This window comes from Mus caroli, chromosome 3, assembly GCF_900094665.2.
Source record: "Mus caroli chromosome 3, CAROLI_EIJ_v1.1, whole genome shotgun sequence".
Classification (NCBI taxonomy): domain Eukaryota; kingdom Metazoa; phylum Chordata; class Mammalia; order Rodentia; family Muridae; genus Mus; species Mus caroli.
Genome location: NC_034572.1, coordinates 104,023,269 through 104,038,505, shown reverse-complemented (window position 1 = coordinate 104,038,505; position 15,237 = coordinate 104,023,269). Strand labels below are relative to the sequence as shown.

The 15,237-nt window shown below is 39.5% G+C and overlaps 1 protein-coding gene across 4 annotated transcripts in view; it reads left to right on the top strand.

The window, feature by feature from the left end:
* The window catches only part of Ntng1 (netrin G1), a 345,729-nt gene that overhangs the window by 245,148 nt on the left and 85,344 nt on the right, over window positions 1–15,237 (top strand). For all 4 annotated transcript variants that reach the window (XR_003836247.1, XR_003836246.1, XM_021157555.1 and 1 more), the window contains exon 4: window positions 11,872–12,044. Coding sequence is in view for 2 of the 4 variants with exons in the window: in XM_021157555.1 (XP_021013214.1) it covers window positions 11,872–12,044 (173 nt within the window). In the remaining 2 variants the exon portion in view is untranslated. The remainder of the gene's footprint in view (window positions 1–11,871; window positions 12,045–15,237) is intronic.

Here is a 15,237-nt window from a genome sequence, read left to right as displayed (position 1 = left end):
AGTTCTTATGCCTGTGCTCTAAGTTGTGGTGTTTGATATGCACAGGTTTTATCCTCTCATTCTGCTGTTGTATGAAAAACAAAAGTGAGAAATTGAGGAGTAAATGGGGTGAAACTATAAGTCCCTCCTTCTTGTGAGCTTCATACAACCATGGTCTCATATATGATAAATGTCTAATGGATGTATATAACAACTCCTGGCGATATCTGGTGGATATGACAATTTACTGAGCACCTGCTTATAAGCTATTTGTTGGTGGCACATGATGCCTTACCTCATTCAGAAGCTATAAGCCATGCAAACAGCTCATCTGTGTCTCTGTCTTGTAGGTGAGAGACTAGATTCTGAGAAGCATAGCAACTGACCTAAGGATAAATGTTTTAAGAGTGATCAAGGGTGGATTCTAGCTAATGCATTGCTCCCCAACTCCAAAACACATCATTTCAAACCTCACCTTTAAAAGGCCATTCCATTTCACAAAGCAAAGGAATAGGGAATGTGAAGGAAAAAGAGGAAAAGACAAAGGAAAGGAGATCTAAGTGTCATCTAACATCAGAACAACAGGTGAAGGAAGGCTTTGAAGTTGTCTAGCTCATCTAATGGCTGCCTCTGACTGGTCACGTTTCTCCATTCACTAATTCTAAATCCTTCACAGAATGATCTACTCATCCAATACACTTTTGCACACCTTTCCTATCCCTGTCCTCCCTGTCATCAGTGACTTGAAGTAGTGTGGCCAACCTAGCTGAATCTGCCTGGAGCTGGTAGGAACAGAGAAAAAGGACAGGATTTATTCTTACTCGTGTTTGTTAGAATCATTTAGTAGGCAGAAATACAATTCGAGATAGTTTAAACAGAACAGATGGGTGGTACTCTGATTCACTTGAGCAGAAATCCAGGCTAGATCTAGGTTCAGGCAGGCTGGAACTCAGGAGACAGGAAGTTCACAGTTCATGGCCCTGCCTCTTGTCTTGCTCTCTCCCCTAACTTTACTTTCTGCTAGGTTTTCTCAATGACCCCGAGAACTTTCAAGTTTACCTTCTAGGAATATCATAATAATGGAAGCAAAAAGACCCTGTCTAATGACATCAGCAAGGTCAACTTCAACAGCAATTGGGGCACATTCTCATGTTTGAACCAATATTTTGCACTGGGAAATGAACACATTGGTTGAGTAAACCTGGCTTTTCTCATGACCTCTGGAGATGGAAGTTGGAATTTTCTACCTAAATTTACCATCATAATAAAGAGGGTTGGGACAAAAGATTTGTTATGAAGCAGGAACTGAAGACCTACCTTTAGTTTTATAAGCATTATGGCTAAGATGGTGCCACAAGGCGAGGTCAGTGACACACTCAGTGTGGCACAATTGTCATAGTTGGAACAAATCCTTCGCACCTCAGAGAATCATTCCCAATCTAATGACCAGATTGGTCTTGAACTCAGAGGTCCATCTGCCTCTGCTTCTTGAGATCTGATTAAAGGTGTATGCCACTACTACCTAGTTATATTTTAATTTATAGTTTTGGAATTTGCTGTCCTAGATCAATTTTCTCTATTGTATTGAGCCTAAGATCAGGTAGCACATTATGGATGAGTATGTATAGGAACAGACTTTTTAACCTCTTGTCTGAAACAAAAGGAGATAGGCAAGGGGGAAGGAAGGGAAGAAGAAAGAGAGAAAGAGAGAGAGAGAGAGAGAGAGAGAGAGAGAGAGAGAGAGAGAGAGAGAGAGAGCCTATGTCCTTCTATTCCATTTGAGGATATGTTCTTGATAGTCTCTTCCTAAATAATACACCCCCTTTTTAATACTAATATACTATAGAACATTCTTACATGACCCTATGGGCAAATAGGCTTAACTGAACAGAATAACCAGTGCTTGCAGTTGAACTCAGGTTTCTTGGTCATATTTCACTTGTGTGTAAAGTCTGACTTTGACCCATGTCAAACTAATTAAAATATTTCTTTACACTAAGACATTCCCACAGCTCTAGTTTTGAGCCCTCTTCTGATATTTAACTGACAGTAAGTAGTGGACTGACTATTATACTGGTATTGATAAACCCTGTGGCTACTAGCTACTTTATTTTCTTGGTGATGCCATTTCTCTTGGACTACGTCATATCTCATTGTTTTCAATTCTGTCACAAGGACTTTGGTTTCTTTGCTTTGTAGCTTTTGATCACAGGTTGCATCACTGGTCATGAAACAGGATGAGGTCCTATAGCTATGGTTAATAGAACCTGGTTAAAAAGCAGGACCAGGTTCTTATTGGCACCATTTCCCCCTCTTTGTGTGTATGTCTATCGTTTTCATTCTCATCTTTTGTTTGGTTATTTGTTTTTGCCTTTAAAACTTTGTCTTTTCTAGAGGTTAATAAAACTGGGCCACCAAATATAGGGAATAAAAACAGTCTGTGCCAGGTGCACACGTTTTTTACTGGATATTATCTTATTTCTCAAGAAGGGAGAATTAGAAGAAACCTATTTCCCCCAATTTTCCATACCACCCATGGGAATCTAATTCAATTTCCTCTCAAAATTTTTAGTGTAAACTAAAGTACAGGCTAAGGCTGATGAAGTGGGTTCTATTCTTGCACACAGGGCTGGCTATTTGAGTTTCTTTCCATAGATCTATTTATCTAGGCTTCTCCATGTAATCTAACTCTCATACAGCTGCTTAGATAAGGCTTGCTTTAGGAAAGCAAGCATACACACCGAAGAGCTGCCTAAACCTAGGTGAAAGAAAGTGTTCCCTGTGTGACTCTAAGGAGAAAAAAAGTAGAAGTTCATTAGTATGAGCCACAGAATGGCTGAGTATGAATTTCCTGAACGTATCAAAAATCCTTCTGACTGCTGTGGTTCTCCTTGTAAACCTGTATTAAAGGTTTTAACTGATACCATGAAGAAGTCAGTAGATTCATGGAAGACCAAAAATATGAGTTCATACTTCTATATCTCCAGACTCCAAGCACCTAGGACCACACTGTCTCATCTCTTACAAAGCCTAGCTGTGTGAATGCTAGGAATCTGTAGGAATCTGTATCTCAGATACCCCACTGTTGGTCCACTATCTCTGTGAATAAAACAAGCATCAGGAGTCATCTTTTCAATTAACCTGGCCTGGGGTTATCTTAGTTTTAATTTACTACGGTCTTTACTTGACAGCCTTCAGAACAGTGTAGCAACCTGGACCTCAGGATGCATCTTGTATTGTCTTCATTCTTTGGACTAACCGTTAGCGGGATGCTCATAAGTTTAGTAGCAGGTCACATAGTACCATCATTTCTCTGCACTGATCTCAGATAGTGCATTATCTGAAATGTAGAACCTCCTATTTTTAATTTTACAGCCATGGCACTTTACCCTTCACTAGCTATCTCAGAAATAGAAAAAGAAAAGGGCTATTTTTGATATCACTTAAAATAACCTGCAGCTTCGCGAATCATGTAGTCAGACAATTCATTGTAAGCAAGTCTAGGGTCTCAAGGAAGGGTTAAATAAAAACTTTTTAAAGGTTTTTAGGATGCAAGGTATCTAGCTCACTTTACTTAGTAAGTTCAGAAGAGACTGGCTCTCATTCTTTTGCTCTGCAGGCAAGCAAATAACCTTGTATATTTTAAAACAGTCAAAGATCATGATGTCAGTGAAGGGTGGATCATGATCGTCTTCTTTGTTTTAAGTCCCCAAAGAAAACTCTAGCTGCCATCACTTGTGCTTCTAAAGCAAGTGTGTGAGAATCCATTTACAGAACTGACTTTCCAAAGAACAGAGCTCAGAAGAAGAGAGTCCCAATTAAGACCCTGGTTGATACTCAAAATGCTGGTGGCAGAAGAAGCTTTCCCACTGGATAGCAAGTAGCTCTTTTGTCTTACAGAGACAGTCCCTTCACACCTGGTGACTTTTTCTACTGGACAGATGTCCCAGTGCAAGCCCACTGTTCCAGTCTCATTTGCTCTTCCACTCACAGGCATGGGAAAGCTTATTTTTAAAAAGTTTATTATTAACAACATTCAACTTGCACTTTACATACTGTATAATTTACCAAAATTACATTCAGTAATAAGCTGCCCTCAAGTCTGTTATTAAAAGGAAGAAATGGATAGGAAGACCACAGGAAGATTGGGACCCCTTTTTTCCTTGTGGGATTATGTTCAATACAGAGAAGTGATTAATCATAATGAGGATGGTAGTAATAATACTCTATGTTTATTAAGTACTTACCACATACACATACAAAGATAGGTTAGTACGTGTTTATGATAAAAAAAAATATGCTTGAAACAAGGCAGATGTGTCGTCCCTGCTCCTTTCCATTGACAGGCAGGTGCTTTGAACTATATTTCCCTAACTGTAGTTGAGCTGATCTGAGATCCAGGGTTCCTCAACCTGTGCCTCCCACATCCCCTGACTCTTCTACTTTCCAGTAGCAGAAACCAGAAGAGCAAGCCTTTATCAGAAGGACCTGTGGAAGACAGCACAGCAGCTTCTACTGTTCCACATTTTTTTACCCATAGAGGTTGTCCCTCTGATGGCTGAAAGGGAGTTCACCCTCTGTATCTTAGAGACAATATGGACTCATTAACCTAAGTCCTGATTCCATCAGGATCAAATAGACAGACTATTACCATTTTATGGACTACGTTCTATGTATGTCTCCTCTTCGATACACAGTAGATTGAATAACTGTAGACATTTCCAGGTTGCTTCCTACTTGATATCAGAATAATTACAGGAAGGATTTGTAGGTCAATTGATAGTTGAAATATTATAGAAATATTAATATTTAAAAGGTACTTATTAGGGCTTTTGTGCTAGATAGTCATACCTGGCATGCATTATTTTGTTCAGTCTCCGCAAGTGTCCTTCAAAACACATCCATTTGTTGTTTGTGGTTTACCAACGAAACAACTGAGACTAAACCATACTTTAAAGAGAGAGCCTTCTAAACATCAAAAACAGGGCTCTGGTGGCAGCCTGCCCACCCTCTGAATGACTGCTCCATCTTGGTCTGTTGTTTTTATAACCCTTTAGTACTCAATTGCATCACCTGTAGTTATTAATGCCAAACTCGACATTATTTTGAAGCTTGTAGAAATCTGTGTGACATCTACAAAACAAACAGAAACCTTTGTACATTGCCATGTGCTTGGGAGTATTCTGTCCACATTAGAGCCACAATGCTGTTTATTTGATAAGTTGGTCATCTGCAAATAGTTATTTTCTTGTTTACTCTGACAGAATACCAAACCAAAGCAACTTAATTAAAGAAGGTTTATTCTTGGTCACAATTTGAAAGAACATTCCATCATGGTGGGCAGGGCAGGGCACACAGTGTGGGACAATTATAACCATTAGGTTACATTACAACCACAGTCAGAAAACAAAGCAAGGGGAAGGTTTCTCAGCTCCACTCTTCCTCTGTAGTCAGTCCAGGACATCAGCCTGTGGAATGCTGCCACCCACATTTAGGGGAGATCTTCTGGTCTAAAATCTCCCTCACTAAACAGGCTCAACGCTTATTTTTCATGATGATTTTAAATTTCATCAAGTTAATAATCAAGATTTGCCATCAATTCATCTGTGGGTTAATAGCAAGTAAGTGGAAATGTCTGCACTTGGATTCACATTTTTTTAACGCTAATGTCAGAACATGGAATCTGGAAGTTCCTTTATTACAAACTCCATTTCAAATAACCTATTGAGGTAAGAGCCAGGAATTCACGTGTCAATGGGAAGCGAGATAAGGAGCTGCAGAAGCAGGAAAGCATTGACACACTCATTGTAAATGATTGTCCTTCTCTTTTAAAAGAAATTTACAACGCTCCAATATCAATGCTGACACATTTTCAAAAACCATTTATATAATCAAGGGTAATCCAGAGTGGGAACTGTAATGAAAGACAGATTCAGGTCAGTTCTGGTAATAGCTAAAACATATCTTGTAGAGCTATCAGAGAGGTGAGTTGAGACTCAGTTCATTATGTAGAGGACCTCTTACACACAAAGTCTTATATGAGGAAATTTTACAAAAGCATATGACCATGTGACTTTGTTGCTAGGTTCCTACTCTGTGTCTGAAATATCTGTGAGGCTTTAACTTCTTTTACTTCATGATAAATCGGTCCAGGAGAAAGAGTAGATAAACCCAGAACCTGCAAGATAGAACCTGACCCTGCTTTCTGATTTACTTTTTAGACAGGAAGTTTCCCCCTGTCCTGTGTCCTTATTGGAAACATTTCTAATAGACTGCACAGACCTCTGGCTGGCAGGAAATTCTGGCCCAGAATAGATATATTAAGTTATAAAGAAAAACCGGGCAGACTGCGTGGGTTTTTCATACCTACTGGCAGGTGGCATAGAACTAAATATTGGAGCGATTTTATAAGCAAGATTAAATTGACTCATGACAGCTGGTCACTAAAATACAGGAAGTACAGACCTGGTTGAAAGCAAGAACACTCTGCTGTTCATTAAGTTTGGAGTATAGAGTAGAGCTTATTTCTGTTGAGATGTCTGAAAGAAAAGCTCTTATTTGACAGCGTCTGATATTTGTCACATGAACACAAATAGATCTTCAAGGTACATGCAAGTCAATTAGTTCTATCTGCAGTATCTTTATATGAGTTCTCTGTATGTAAACAACATGAGTGAATAGGCTCAGCTCTTCAGAGCACCAGATATTTGATTATCAACAGAGGCTTAGATCTCTGCCTGTATACTGCCTCTCCTGTGGTGACAGTAGACATGGGAGGGGGGTGACCATCAACATACATAATGAATCTGTCAGAGACAAGTGGGTTAGATCAGAAATCTGCCCTCCACCCATCATAAGGTCAGAAGTCATGACATCAAGAATTGAGAGCAATTGCCCAACACTGAAATCCATTTTCTTTTCTTTTCTTTCTTTCTTTCTTTTTTTTTTTTTTTAACCTTCAGAGGAAAAGTCACTCTGGTTGGCAAGGACTCTAAATAAGGGAGTTTAGCTTCTGATTGGAATGGGAGTGATAAGAATAAAGAGAGCTGTGGAAGGGGAAAGGGAGTTGTTTCCAAATACAGGCCAGAGCCATGGCACCATTGCATCTACTTTCCACACTTGGCACTGACACATAACTGTCACAAGGACTAGGAGCAATAGCTCCAAATCCACCTAGGACCATCAGATTCACTTCTTGAGACATGTTAAGCACTATCCAATGCCAAAACAAGGCTTCATCAAGCACCAGCTAAACCAGGGTTGCCTTCCCAGCATGAGGGCCTGAAGATAAAAGGCACAGACTCCACCATGACTATGGTATACCACACCCTGTTGTTCTTCTCCCTTGGGCTATGTCCTTTTCCTAGATCTTGTAGGATCATTATGGGATAGCTCTTAGGTTCAATTTCAATCATCTGGAAAACCCTTGAGAGTTTAAATTAAAATTAAATTGGGTTTATAAGATCTCACTAATTTGATAGAATTCTCTTTGCCAAATGTGAAGTGATTTTTGTAAAAAAAAACTAATAACAAGGCATATGACAGTTTTTATCATACATTGTAGTATTTGATCTGCTCCAATGTTTACTAACTACTATCAGTCTATTGCTATGCTAGACACAGTATGACACACTCATGAAGTTTCTACCTTCATAGGACCTCCTTATTTTCTAGTCCCTTGTATAAACATCTAATACCATCTGGCAACCTATAATGTGTCAAACACCTTGCTACATGCTGAGTTTGCTGCAATAAATAGGCAGACATGACTGTGGCCTCTCAGAGAGGGCAACATCAGAAAAACAACTGAAATACAGCCTGAATCAATTGCAGAGACATCAAGAGCTTCATGTAGATGCACAGAAGATCAGCATTCTACATGGTGGGAAATACATTCAGTAGACTAACAAAGAACCAGGCACTGAGCTTTCAAAGTTCACATCTAAAGTAAAAATTACCAAGGTGAAGGAGAATGGGATGGAGAAGAAAATGTTGAAGTAAGAATAAATAATTTGTAATCGTATCAGAAATGTAGAGTTCAAAGAACCAAGGATAGAATTAGAGGGTTTAACAGTGAAGCTAGAAAAGAAAAAAGAGGTAAATTGCAGAGGAATTTGAAGGCATATTACAGGGCTTAGACCCTATTCGGATAATAATACATAATCTTAAAATAGCTCTAAGTCCGGAATGAGCCAAAGGTATTTGAGTAAAAGACTGATTGAAACTAAGAATTGGTGTTGTTCAGAGAGAAGTGTAACTACAGCATTCACTTCTGTTTAGAAGTTGTTGTAAAAGACAAAGTCACACTGACAATCACTACCAAGGGCATAATCTCTGCTAAAACTAAGATACTGAAGGAGCAGTCATCTGAGGATTGGGCATGCTATGGAGTGATGAGCAGTTAGGTGGAGCATGAAAGAGATGGGGCAAACCATTCTTGAAAAACTGAGGTAAAAGAGGTTCAGTTGACCAAGATAATAATTCTTAAGAAGAAAACTCAGAAATGGTGTAATTGGCTTGGGTTTCAAATGTATGTCCACAGGCATTTTTGATAACTACATCTGAGACCAGTGGAAAAGACCTGTGATGAGGATACAGATGCTGGCATTGTGGACACATTGATTGCATGATGTTACCTGCTGATAACAAGAGAGACTTTCATGGACCCCTGTAGGACATAGTGAATCCAGGTCTCCTTAAATTTTCTTCACATTTTCAGGGAAATTTTTGCATTTGTGGGTTGATGAGAAAGATAAATTGGTTATAAAATGTCTGTAACTGAAGAAAAATTAGGACAACAGAAGAAAATAAAGGAAAAATAGTGTCCAAGGCTGATAATGTTAAGATAGAAATCAAAGGAACAGCCTGTGTAGAGGTTAGACAGTAGAGAGGGTCCTGTCATTGAGCTCAGGCATCCAGCAGGGATAGCCAGCAAGTGAAAGGAGTATTCCACAATCAACACTTCTGAAGAAGCCAGGGCAAGAGAGATTATCTATTGCACTTCCCATATAGAAGATATGCATGAGTCTAACAGGAGATGCTTGCTCCTTGGAGTGAGAAAAAGGGGAGTTAATGAAGATACAAGTACATGAAAGTCAAAAGGAAGAGTGAAGCAATCTCCTGCTTAGGAATTCTTTTCTTTTGTTGTGTATTGCTATCTTCAACTTGACACAAGCTAGAGTTATCTGGAAAGAAGGAATCCCAGTTGAGACAATGCCTACAAAAAGGCCAGTGCAGGGGGCATTTTCTTGAGTAACAACTGTTGTGGGAGGGCCTAGCTCACTGTCAGGGGTGCCACTCCTGAGTACATAACATGAGAGTGTATAAAAAAGCAAACTGAAGAAGTGAATACTACTAGTAGGCAGTGATCTTCCATGGCTTCTCCTTCAGTTCTGGCCACTAGGTTTCTTCCCTGCTTGAGTTTCTGCCTTAAGATCCTTGGATGATGGGCTATAAGCTGTAAGATAAAGTAAACCTTTTTCTCCCAAGTTGTTTTTGCTCATGGTGTTTTATCACCACAACAGAAAGGCCCAACTAATACAAGAAAATAGCCAGAGAAGGCCAGGTGCACAGTGGCTACTACTCTTTCCAGAGGATAAAAGAGACCGTACACTGAGTTAATATTTTTAAAACTACAAAGAACCTTAAGTAAGAATTAAGCAAGCCAACACATGGAAGTAACATCATTAATCAGAAAAGTAATGCTAGAGATGTGTATGAGTTTTGATTACAGATTATGTACTAAGTTAAACCTTCGATAACAAGCTTTTAGACAAGTAAGAATGAATCTTTTACTGCAAAAAAAATCTGAGAAAAAAATAGTAACAACGATCTATCCTCCTTTCACCTCCTTTTGTTATTCAAAGAATAACTTTCCCAGCTAATATAATGTCTAGAATGTTTAGAATGGAAATTGTCTGGACCTCAAAGGCCAGTCATTAGTTATGCACATATTAAAAGTTGCAAGATAAATAATCCAGTTCATACTGGCTGTTTGCATTCTCAGACTCCAAACATGAAGCAAGCGTATTCTTCGGGGTCACGTTGTTCATTTCCTCATTTGAAATTTTTATCAGCAGATAGGATGTTTAATCAATAGGAACTGGTGCTTCTCACACTTGGGTTTCAAACATCCTCCATATGTACAAACACATCCATAAATAAAGGTGCTAATGTCAGGAAAGAACAAGGTCTTTTAATAAAATACACTAGCACATGCAACTGCCTGCATATCAGAGATTGTTCTAGGGTCTGGTTCACAATTAAACACTGTTTAAATCAATTGCTTCCTTCTTTCCTTTTAGACAGATGGTGAAAACGTGAATCTTCAAAAAATACTATTTATATATTTATATATTTAAGTTGGATTTCTATTACTTCAATGAAACTATTCTTCCACCTTATCATAAATAATAACTACACAGAGGGAGTTTTAGCTAGAACTATTCATTATGGAAGAGCCATTAGGAAACTGAGGCTTGGTCTTCTCAGAGAGATTTAAATAAATGGCCATTGCTTCCAGAACTATACTTTTTCCTTCTTAGAAGAAAGCCAAGGATCTTTAGGTCACAGTCATAGCCATTCATTTTCTTCCTTGTAGTGAATAGGAGCCCATTTGCATCAAAAGAGAATAGCCATTGCTATGTAGATAGAGTAGAAATAACATCAGTAGTTAAACAATTCCATTTCCACCTATGAAAATTATTCTGCCATTTTTTTTCTAGTTTATGACATCTTCCTCCAAAGAAAATATACACCGCATCACAGTATTTGTCTTTATGAAGCTCAGGTCTGGCTATTCTTACCTAGTTCACAGAAGATTCTCATTTTAACACACCTACACGCAGGTGACATTTCAGTTCCTGAGTCTGACGTATGTTGGTATTTTATCCCTGGTCCTCTCTGTGTGGGCACAGATCTCTATTCATGGTCATTCTGCTCTGTGTGGGCACATTCCTAGTCACGGTCATTCTGTCAAGGTGGGTTCCCCCGCCTCTGAGGATATGGCCTGGAAAGGATGTGAGACAATTTTCTACCTGCTGCCTTGACAAATAGCAAGTTGGTCTTTACAGTTTCAGTCAAAGACTTTGAATGTGGGAGTGGGTTAGGAAATCATGTGTTCCACTGTTGCTTCTAATATGTTACTGCTCTTTCTAAGTCACAGTTAGTGGCCTCAAATCACTGTCACGGACATGTTTGTGTCTTTATTTTGTATTTTCTAGGATTGCTAGAGTCAGTTGGCCTGTTTCTGAGAGACCTTGTGATTGCCACATAGGTTGATGTATGTTGTGAATGGGAAGTGTAAAGATTGCTGTATTGCCTCCCCTGAGGACAGGGGGAAGGCTTGATGGAAAAGTCCCTGCGATTATTCAGTCCCAGAATGAGAAAGTCTGATTATAAGCTGTCAAGTCCTTAGAAAACTGCTGAGTATCAAGTTGTTTCAATGGTTGTCATGTTCTTTCAACAAATGAGACTTGTCTTGATATGAAAGAGACAACATCTTTCTTTAAAGCCAAAGCAACTCATGAACTTGTCAAACTTTTGATGTCAGATGAACCATCCACTGGAGACAATATGTTGGATGGCTTTGGGGGCAAGTTTTTAGGAGCACAACTGTCCAAGGAGTACGTCAGGCCCATGTAGACTAGACTAGTATTAAGCTTCTTCAAAATGGTGCCTTCAGATGGTTACATTTCAATGGTCCCTTCTCCCAAAGGCCTTTGTTACAAAGCTTTTGTCGTCTAAGCTTACAGGTCTCCATGTATTTCGTCACTTGTTTCTGTATAGCACAAAAATGCTATGTGGTTTGAGGAGTGCCATGTGAGCCTTCTGTAGCTAGACTGCTAAGACCAACTTGACTGACAGTGAACTCTTTGTCTCTTCCATGCCTAGGTGCAAGTGCAACCTGCATGCCACTTCATGTTTGTATGACAACAGCAAACTGACATGTGAATGTGAGCACAACACTACAGGTCCCGACTGTGGGAAATGCAAGAAGAATTACCAGGGCCGACCTTGGAGTCCCGGCTCATACCTCCCCATCCCCAAAGGCACTGCAAACACCTGTGAGTAACACTGCTCCATTGCAATACGCTCTGTGCATGCTGAGTGCATTCTTTTTGGGTTCCACTTGCAATTGTGACTTTGCCTCTTTCCTGTTCAAAATGCAGAATAAGATTTATTCCTGATTTTACCATTTGTAAGCATGTGTTAGCACTCTAATCGCCTGTTAGATTCAGTCCTCTAACCTTCCCATTAAATGTGTTGCAAAATAGTTCTTAAAAATTACAGAAGCAATTGTGTTCTAAGTAGGTGAGGGATGAGGTGACTTTTTTTCCTCTCCCAAGTTAATATCCTATTACCACAGCGCAAGCCTTGAAATTCTCAATACTGACTATCCAAAAACAAGTTCCAGAAACCTTTGAGTATTGATAGTTCCGTTTCTACCAAAAGATGCTTTGTCCAGAGAAGGTTGGCCCCTTCGCTTCTAGGTGGTCCATAATATTGCCTAGGAAGAGAGCTGGCTTTTCCCAGCTGTGCCTGCTCAGGATTATCTGAGCAGTGGATGCCTTTGGATAAAAGGCATGACTATAAACGTTCAGGATGTCACATGAAGTAAACAGGTTTTTGTCTGTTTGTGAAAGAACACAGGCAGTATCTTTGTTCATGGGACTCACTAAGACTCATGGGCATAGCTCAGTGACATCCCTGCATATGTAAAGGCCAAAGTTCCCATGCTTAAGAAGTAAAAGCACTGTTTCCTGAATAATCTACACAATTCTGAGAATGCAATGATTAGCCACCTGGAAAAGTCTAAGGTTTAGCCTCTGTAAAAGGCAGAGAAAGGGCAAGATTCCCACCGAACCGCACAGCAAGAAGTCAGAACAGCCACAGGACAATGAGAAGTTGAACAAGTGAGCCACAGGCTCCATGCAAGGCTAAGAATGTTATCTGGTACTTCAAAGCAGCAGCTGGGAGAAGCCATGCCGCCGAAAACCAATATCACAAGAACCTGAGCTTTATCACGTTACATGTCAGAGTAATGGACCAGGTAACACGCTATGGAGTGCGGGGGAATGAAATTAGGATAAATTTCTATGAAGCAGAAAAGAGTCCTCCCAGAGGTTAAAAAAAAAAATACCTTTGTAAGAATGTTCAGTTTCTCTCTGTGTTAAAGCAGGAAACTGGCTTCTTGCTACAAAATTAACACATTAAAGCTCTTTTCGGCAAAAACCTCGATTCTTTTTTCAGGTGATTTTTATTAATGGGGACTGTGAGCTTTCTGTGGTCACTGGAAGCCAGGAACTCACAACTTTGGAAGGGATTTCCTGAGGTTATCTGTTACAGTCTCTGACATCTGGCTACCTGAGAACTCCTGTCATCACAGTTGTCAAACTTAGTTTAAAGCTTTCCCGAAGTGACAATGGCCCACATGTCACCTTCAGGTTCTGATGATCCTTTAACGGGGGAGTATAAAAGAGGGCCAAGCACACGCATACTTTCTAACACTCTGGTTCATGTTTAAGGCCAAGACTCGCCAAGGTCACTAAAAGGGCAACAGTTAGGCTACTACTAAAGACATTAGCTTCACCCTGACGCAGCCCTGTTCTGCCTGTTCTACTCACTGTCACTCAAATAATCGGTTTTTCAGATTGTTTTCTCTAGGAAGATTTTGGTTCTGAGACGCTTCCTTCCTGAAATGAGTTTTTTACTCCTTAACTTTTTACATAGTAAATGCCACCAAGTTAGTCCTTGCCAAATGACCATAACCCCCTTTGATTTCCCCTAATTGTTTAACTATCCCCTCTGCTGATTTCACTGGCCTTCTATGAACAACTGTAATTCTTTCACAACTGTTCAAGCTGAAAAATGATATATGCACCCAAGGGCTAAGAGATCAATTCAATGTTCCAGTCATCAATACAGCAAGAACTTGAGGGAGGACTTTAAAAATGGTATAGAAAAGTCTTGAAATCAACACATTCTCTAACAGTCTAGGTTGTGATTAAAACACCCCAAAATGGCAATAAATACTTTCACAATTTGGCCGTGTGTTACAAGATCAAAACCGCATCCCTCCACTTGCTAATAATCTATCCTCACCAACATCCTGTTTCCCATTCTTAGTGCGAGGAGGGGATAACAGTTCTTCCCTCACAGGAATTTTGAGAAGATTAAGAAGCTAATTCACGCAATATGCTTTACATAACACCTGTCACAAAATGTACAAAATAATTTTATTTTAAGGTTCTTTTATATAAGACAGCCGTGTCCTCTTTTGGGCAGCTTTATTAACGTAATTTCTTTCTTCCCTTCAGTGGCGAAAGTCTCTTCATCTTGTCCCTTTCTTCCTTTCTAAGTAGTATAAGAACTCTATTTGTCCTGGTTTTATTTATTCCAGGTTAACAATTTCCCCAAACATAACTCATCCTCGTGTTAAAGTGTTTCCATGTCTCATACTTGGTTGCCTGTCTTCAAAGTGCATTGCTATGATTCTTCAACTCAAGAACCAAGCTCTTCTCTTCTACAAAGCTTAAAGAAGAGGCATCTTACTTGTCTCCCTAATTATCTCTACTTCAATTTTTGTAAAGTTATTTTTCAAAGGTCCTTTGAATTTCATTTTGTTTTCCAGAACCTATTGCACTTTCATTGTTCCCCTCCATATTGGTTATTCTCATATGCATGATGTGCCAGCACATGCATGTTCACACACATACACACAGAGAGACACACACATATCCTCACTTAACTTTAATTGGTACACTGTAAGACAGCTGTCTAAGAGACACTCTGAGGATGTCATATCTCCATAAAAAAAAACTTCAAGTCATTGAAATGGAAAGGAAGGGACCGCAACCTTCAACATTTACCTTGGTGGCCTAGAGATGCCACTAATCACTAGCAATCTCTATACTTAGAATCACAAGGAGGCAGGACCGTGTCTGGTTCTGTATACCTCCATGGGTTTGAGGTAGAAAGGTAGGAGGTCTTTCTTTTAAGGTCCTCTTCAAGGACACTCACACTTAGGAACTCAAACTGGGAGCTTTCTGGGAGTCCCTGAGCCCTGAAGTTATCCCATTTTAGAGCAACCCGAAGCCTTTTGCCCATGATACATATAGCACCAGAAAAGAAGTGTATGGAGTACCAACATTTGAAATAAAATTGCCCCAAATCTGCTAGATGTACCTCACTACTCTGTGCTTTTTACTATGATAAACTTGGCCAAAGCCAAGTAAGAACTTCTCTGATGATGTGTTT